Raw genomic sequence first — 8304 nt, 5'->3', positions numbered from 1 at the left:
CTCCCAGATAATTACTCTGATTTCATTTTATATCAGATTTTACGATATATTCCACTTTAGCTGTACATAGTTCTCTTTCTACGTAAATATATATATCAGTGGCAATTCCAGTACTCAGGCTGTTTGGGCTTAGCCCGAATATAAATTTAGTAAAGTGAATGTGTATTTGCACGCTGATTTAATTTCTGCCAATAACTTGGGCTCCTTTTATCGGTTGCAGTTTGTTTATTTTTGTTCTGCGTCTGGCGGTGTCTTAAAAGTGCCCTGTGTCAAAAAATATCATTTGTAGCAGATGGTCTTTTGACATCGTTCACATGTGCCTGACTCTGGCTTAGAAATTACAACCCAAGTTGTTATCTATAATCATAAAAATTAAAGTAATTCAAATTCAATGTTTTCTTGAAACAATAATTTTCTATAGAGATTAGGATTTAAATTCCAATCTATGGGAAGTTTCTGTTCTAAAATATTCTTAAAGGAATGAAAAATTATCCGGCAACTCGGGCTAATACGAATGAGCTTTCATCATCATCATTATCATCATTTAGCATCCGCTTTCCATGCTAGCATGGGTTGGACGGTTCAACTGGGGTCTGTGAAGCCAGAAGGCTGCATCAGGCCCAGTCTGATCTGGCAGTGTTTCTACGGCTGGATGCCCTTCCTAATACCAACCACTCTGTGAGTGTAGTGGGTGCTTTTTACGTGCCACCTGCACAGGTGCCAGATGGAGCTGGCAAACAGCCACGGACGGATGGTACTTTTTATGTGCCACCGGCACGGGGGCCAGGCGAGGCTGGCAATGGCCACGAACGGATGGTGCTACGTGCCACCGGCATGGGGGCCAGGCGAGGCTGGCAACGGACACGAACGCATGGTGCTTTTACGTGTCACCGGCACGGAGGCCAGTTGGGGCGGTGCTGGCAACGGCCACGATCGGATGGTTCGCTTACTTGTCACCGGCACTGGTACCACAGCTGCAATTTCCATTGATGTTGATCGACTTCGATTTTGGTTCTGCTTTCTGATATCAGATTTGATTTGTTTTGATTTTGATTTTCACTTGCCTCAACGGGTCTTCACAAGTGGAGTTTTGTGTCCCAAGAAGGAAAGGTATGTAGGCCACAGGTTATGTTCTCACTAGTCTTGCCGGGTCTTCTCACATACAGCATACTTCCATAGGTCTCAGTCTCTAGTCATTTCTTTGGTGAGACCTAAAGTTCGAAGGTCATGCTTCACCACCTCGTCCCAGGTTTTCCTGGGTCTACCTCTTCCACAGGTTCCCTCAACTGCTAGGGTGTGGCACTTTTGCACACAACTATCTTCAGCCATTCTCGTCACATGACCATACCAGCGCAAACATCTCTCTTGCACACCACAACTGATGCTTCTTAGGTTCAACTTTTCTCTCAAGGTACTTACACTCTGTCGATTATGGACACTGACATTACACATCCATCGGAGCATACTGGCTTCATTTCTTGCGAGCTTACGCATATCCTCAGCAGTCACAGCCCATGTTTCACTACCATGTAGCATGGCTGTACGTACACATGCATCATACAGTCTGCCTTTTACTCTGAGCGAGAGGCCTTTTGTCACCAGCAGGGGTAAGAGCTCTCTAAACTTTTCCCAGGCTATTCTTACTCTAGCAGTTACACTTTCAGCACACCCACCCCCGGTCACCCAGGTAGCAGAAGTTATCAACTACTTCTAGTTTTTCTCCCTGGAACATGGTAGAAGTTGGTCTCTGCACATTTTCAATGTTTATTGCTCCTGAGCATCTGCCACAGATAAAAACTATTTTTCTAGTTAGCCTTCTTTTGACATTGCTACACCTCTTATGTGTCCATAGCTTACACTTGGTGGACTTTATAGAGTTTCTACCTACGCCTTTTTTACAGATCGAGCAGGGCCATCTACCTGAAGGCGTTTGTGATTGGTCTACCTTCCTACTTATTAGGACTTTGGTTTTGGCTAGGTTGATTCTAAGGCCCTTCAATTCTAAACCTTGCTTCCACACCTGAAACTTCTCTTCCAGTTCTGATAGTGACTCAGCAATTAGAGCAAGGTCATCAGCATAGAGGAGATCCCAGGGGCATCCTGTCTTGAATTCCTCCGTTATTGCCTGGAGGACTATGATAAATAGGAGGGGACTGAGGACTGAATCTTGGTGGACCCCCAACCTCTACCCGGAATTCTTCACTGTACTCGTTGCCAACCCTCACCTTACATGGCTAGCACAGCTCTCACTAACCATTCATCTATCCCTAGTTTCCTCATTGACCACCAGATAAGGGATCGGGGGACCCTGTCGAAGGCTTTCTCCATATCAACAAAAGCCAGGTACAGGGGCTTATCTTTGGCTAGGTATTTCTCCTGCAGCTGTCTTACCAAGAATATAGCATCAGTAGTACTTTTCCCTGGCACGAACTCAAACTGCATCTCATCTAAGCTAACTCTCTCTCTAATTAGTTGGGCTATAACCCTCTCCATGACCTTCATTACCTGATCCAGCAGCTTGATACCCCTGTAGTTATTTGTATCTAGAGCGTCACCTTTACCTTTGTAGCAGTTGACTATTATGCTGCTACACCAGTCATTGGGTATGACTCCTTCGTGTATCACCTGGTTAACTATACGGGTGACTAGGCTATAGCCAACACTACCAGATATTTTGAGCATTTCTGCAGTAATTCCTGATGGGCCAGGGGCCCACCCTGTTTTCATGCTTGTAATTGCCTTACTACTAAGGAACTGTCAACTCAGATTGCTGGTCCCTCTGTTGGGTCGACATTCGGCAGACTCTCTTTATCCCATTCATTTTCCTCATTCAGCAACCTTTCATAGTGGCAACTGACATCTCTTGTCAAGAGTACAGGTGACAGTCAGATTGCTGATGCTTGTTGTGTCTTATGCAAAATCTGTGATGAGCTCAAGTGATGCTGATGACCTGGAGTCACCTCTGATATATATATATATTTACTCTTTTACTTGTTTCAGTCATTTGACTGCAGCCATGCTGGAGCACCGCCTTTAATCGAGCAACTCGACCCCGGGACTTATTCCTTTGTAAGCCCAGTACTTATTCTATCGGTCTCTTTTGCCGAACCGCTAAGTAACGGAGACATAAACACACCAGCATCGGTTGTCAAGCAATGCTAGGGGGACAAACACACACACGCATATATATATATACATATATATGACGGGCTTCTTTTCAGTTTCCGTCTACCAAATCCACTCAAGGCTTTGGTCGGCCTGAGGCTATAGCAGAAGACACTTGCCCAAGATGCCACGCAGTGGGACTGAACCCGGAACCATGTGGTTGGTAAGCAAGCTACTTACCACACAGCCACTCCTGCACATATATATATATATATATATATATATATATAAGACTATTGAGAAGTAATATAGAACCAGTTGAGTATTCAGTTAATGGTATTGAACAAACACCCTCTTCTAATAAGTGCTGATTTTGTACCTAAATTAGAAACAATATTTGTAAGTAGGATTGGATGAAATATCTGGCAGTATTTCTTCCAGCGGTTTATATTCTGCTTTTCTTCCTTTAAGAGTTGAGAGAATATATACCAAAAATGTGGCTTTATATCAGTTAAAATTATCTATTTGTAATGTACAATATAAATTTGAAAGATTTCGAGATGAGATGAAAGAGAGAGGTGAATGAGAGGAGTGAAAATAAAAATGTTGGCGAGAGGGAGGAAATAAATGGATTAAGAGACAAAGAAAATAAAGAAATAAAGAGCAGGGAAAAAAAAAAGAGGAAAGTATATACAGTCAGGGTAAATGAGATAGAGAAAGAGAAGGACGATAAGCAACAAAGAGAGAAAAAGAAAGAAAATATTCTGCCGAAAAGTTTGAAAGAAAGAGTGTTTAAAATGTTGTGGTATCTGGTAAAAGTGTAAAAAAAAATTTTATTCAAATAAAATTTTAAAAATAACTCAGTAAAATAATGTGTATGATTTTGTAATATTTAGAATTTAATATTTCATTAAGTTTTATCTTGATATTGAAATTTGAGAAATCTATGTAAAGTGATACCTACCCCAAAAGAACTACATAATGAATTTTAATGTAAGTGGCTGAGTATTCCACACACTGGTCCCTTTCATAATCCTTGAGGTATTACACACATTGGTACTCTTTAATTTTCAGTATGACAAAGTTGACCCTTTGAAACACAAATACAGCACATGCTATAAGCCACCACACAGTCTTTATCAATAGGACTTCACTCAAGATTTGGATCAGATTCTAAGTAATGGGAAAAAAATACTTCTGTCCAATGTACCTGCCATATAGCTGGATTGAACTCAGAATCACATGATAGCCAAGCAAACTTAATCATGCAACACACATCATCTACACAAACACCCAATTATATACACACACATACACACATGTATTTGCTTGTGTGACATGCATTGCATCAGTCTAGTTGAATTAATTCAGGTGAAACTTAAGATCTCAGTTAAAGCAATTGTGTGTGTGTATATATATATATATATATATATATATATATATACACACACACATGGCCACATGCACATACTCCACACTCACACAAACATAGAAAGAGACATTATTAGCAAAGTCCTTAAAAAGACACCTTTGGTGGAATTTTGCTACTACTTAGGTTATGAATCATGGCAGCTATTTGTTCATGTTTGGCAAGATTATCTTTAACTTCTTCTAATTCTCCAGTTTTCTCTTTGATGACACGTTCATGTTTTTGACACACAACTTCAAGGGAAGTGATCTGAAATATCCCAAGAAAAGAATTTTTAAAAAATTAATAAACAAGAAAAGAATTTAACTTCAATAAAATCAAACCTAACAGAAAGTTTAAACGAATTATCTGATAGAACCTATTTGCTTTCATCTCTATCTGTCTGGTCCAGTCTGATTTGTCCATCTATTTATTCATCTATTCTCATTGTCTGCCCATTCCTGTGAGAGGAGTAGGAGAGTCTCCAGATAAACCCTTCAGAGGTTCCTACCAGAAGCAAGATATCAGTAAATGACCCGGCTGCAAGCATAGATACATGGATATAATAGTAATCCTTCCTACTATAAGCACAAGGCCTAAGATTTTTATGGGGAGGGGATTAGTTGATTACATCAACCCCAGTGCTCAACTGGTACCTATTTCATTGACCCCAAAAGGCAAATCGACCTCAGCAGAATTTGAACTCAGAATGTAAAGGACAAAATACCGCTAAACATTTTGTCTGGCATACAAACGATTCTGCCAGCTTTTCTTCCTGAAAATGTCTTATATCTGGTTTAAATACTTCATTTGTATCTTGAGAGGGTCATTATGCCAATAATAAGTATATACACTGGTTCTATTTCACTTCAATATTATATATTTGTCAATTGTTTAGATATTTAAACAATTAGCTAATAAATTGTTTGATTAATTGTTCAATCAATCAATCAGTTAAGTTTGTCAGAGTAATCTTTATAGCCATTCCCAACCTTATCAATGACATTGCTCCCCCTAAGAAAAATCACAACTTCTCAAAACATTTAGCACTGCTCCATTATACCCCCTTGTAAACTCACAACATCCCTGAGGTATATGTGTGGGTGTTACTGACAAAGTGAAGAACCACAGGCCTAGATTTTGAAATGTCACAGTTAACCCCAGTTGGATTAGAACTCAGAGTGTAGAAAAGAAAAACAGAAATTTAATTGCTGATATCACTCTATCATTCAGTTATGCAGGTGGATACCAGAACTGGTATTTGCCACATTTAGTTATGTCTCTTTACACAGTTCAAATCCCACCCGGATTCCTTGTAGCCTTTCACTGGTGCAGCCTCCTGGCTTGCCAGTCTTCAGTCAAATCATCCAATCCATGCCAGCATGGAAAGTGGATGATAACTGACGATGGTGATTCTTCTAATGTTGATCAATAAGTAACAGCCCAAGTAAATATGAATTGGGTTTAATGTAATCAACAATAGTCTATAACAATGGTTCCAACCTTTCCATCACTACCAATGACCCCTTTTGTTTAAATGCATTTTCCCACGGACTCCAGACCATGAAAGGTCTGTTTACTCGATCAATCAATTTTATTAGCTCACAACAAACTTATTTTCCCAGTTCCATCTCTCAAATGAAAGACATATATAATTAAAATAATTATATATAATTAAAATAATTACCCAGTTACAAATGTAACTGGGTAATTGCACATTTTATGCTGCAGACTTTTAAAACAAAACTTATGAATGCATAGAACTATTTTTGTGGGTTCCTTGAGTTCTGTGGATCCCAAGTTTGGAAACACTGGTCTGTGCTCCAGCATGGCAACAATCCAATGATTGAAATCAGTAAAATAATAAAACAACAAGCATGAAGTATGGAAATTAGGGGAGGCAGGAGCTTACAGTGTTATATTTGTATGTTCTCTGTAGATAATATATAAATGGAGAGGTCATCAGAATTTAACAACAACAACAATAACCACAGCAGCAGCAGCCATCGCCTCCACCAGACATGCTTTAGTGGTAGGCTGCAAGCAAACGACACCATCAAGAAGCCATTGTTTATAAGCCAGTGGCCATAAAAGAAATGCAAACTCATTCACACAAACACACACACAGATATATGATAAGCTTCTTTCAGGTTCTACCTACCAGTTCTTATCACAGGCCTTTGTTTGATAAGCCTGGAGCCATAATAGAGGACACTTGCTCAAGGTGTAACACAGTGGGACTGAACCCAAAACTATGTGGTTAGGAAGTGAGCTTCTTAACCACATCATCATCATCATTTAACGTCCGTTTTCCATGCTGGCATGGGTTGGACGGTTTGACTGAGGACTGGCGAGCCAGGAGACTGCACCAGGCTCCAATCTGTTCAGGCAAGGTTTCTACAGCTGGATGCTCTCCCTAATACCAACCACTCCCAGAGTGTAGTGGGTGCTTTTTACATGCCACCAGTACAGGGGCCAATCAGGCGGCACTGACATTGACCATACTCGAATGGTGCTTTTTATGTGCCACCGGCACAGGAGCCAGTCAGGCAGCACTGGTTTCGCCCCACAACTATAAAACAAGAAAACATTTAAATCAACCTACCTTTTGCTGTAGTTCTTTTTTCTCTATTTCAGTTTTGTCCAAACTTCTCCGTACTTTTTCAATGGCTTCATCTAAATCATCACGCTCCTTAGACAGTTTCTGCAGCTGTTCTTCAATCTCTGATACAGTTTTTTGTAATGCTGAAGAAGTGAACATTTCAATGCATTTCAGAAAAATTGTATTAATCTAATATGAGTTAATAAAAAAATTTCTGGTTTATTAAGAACAGAATCAACCTTCATAAAGAAAATATAAGCCATCACTACTAGCTACCTTCATTAGCAGGAATGTTGTCTTGAGATTTCTGAAGAATGGAATTAACGGCTGATCATTGTTTGCAATGCATTTTAATATATTGCACTCTTCTGCAGACTGACAATACAAGTCTCAATCTCAATATATTCTTTTCTACTCTAGGCACAAGGCCCAAAATTTTCGGGGAGGGGGCCAGTCAATTAGATCAACCCCAGTACTCAACTTATCGACCTCCAAGAGGATGAAAAGCAATGTCGACCTTGGCAGAATTTGAACTAGGAACAGTTTCAATTCCAATATTGTTCAACCTCTTAGGTAGCAGTTTAGGTCTTGTACCAAATGAACTAATTAAGACAAGAACAGATGTCGCCTTTGTCTTCCATAATCTCTTCATCTCTCCGTTTAGCTCTAAATAAGTTTCAATTTTCACAATTTCTTTGGTATCCACTCTATTGTTGTGTTCTATTATTTGCTTCAGTCACTTGACTGCAGCTATGCTGGAGCACTGCTTTTAGTTGAACAAATCGACTCCCAGGACTTATTTTTTGTAAGCTTAGTCCTTATTCTATCGGATACTTTTGCTGAACTGCTAGGTTACGGGGATGTAATCACACCAACATCGGTTGTCAAGCGATGGTGGGGGAACAAACAAAGGCACACAAACATATATATATATATATATACAGGCTTCTTTCAGTTTCCATGTACCAAATCCACTAGCAAGGCTTTGGTCGGACCAAGGTGACATGCAATGGGACTGAACCTGGGACCATGTGGTTGGTAAGCAAGCTCCTCACCACACAGCCACTCCTGTGCCTGTATGGTATTGCAAATATTATTTTTAAAAAGGTGGCAACCTAACAGAATCATCAGCATGCTGGGCAAAATGCTTAGCGACATTTCGTCTGGGTTGATGTTCTGAGTTCAAACA

At 39.9% G+C, this 8304-nt stretch overlaps 1 protein-coding gene across 2 annotated transcripts in view; it reads right to left on the bottom strand.

Moving 5' to 3' along the window:
* Positions 1-3981: 3981 nt before the first annotated feature.
* LOC115232416 (protein CIP2A-like) overlaps positions 3982-8304 on the bottom strand; it is an 85476-nt gene continuing 81153 nt past the window's right edge. For both annotated transcript variants that reach the window (XM_036514881.1, XM_029802279.2), the window contains exons 22-23: positions 7119-7258; positions 3982-4783 (exon numbers count right to left, since the gene is read on the bottom strand). In XM_036514881.1, coding sequence (XP_036370774.1) covers positions 4622-4783; positions 7119-7258 — 302 coding nt within the window. In that variant the 3' untranslated portion in view covers positions 3982-4621. The remainder of the gene's footprint in view (positions 4784-7118; positions 7259-8304) is intronic.

Source organism: Octopus sinensis, linkage group LG2 (genome assembly GCF_006345805.1).
Source record: "Octopus sinensis linkage group LG2, ASM634580v1, whole genome shotgun sequence".
NCBI lineage: Eukaryota > Metazoa > Mollusca > Cephalopoda > Octopoda > Octopodidae > Octopus > Octopus sinensis.
This window is presented reverse-complemented; position numbering and strand designations above follow the sequence as displayed.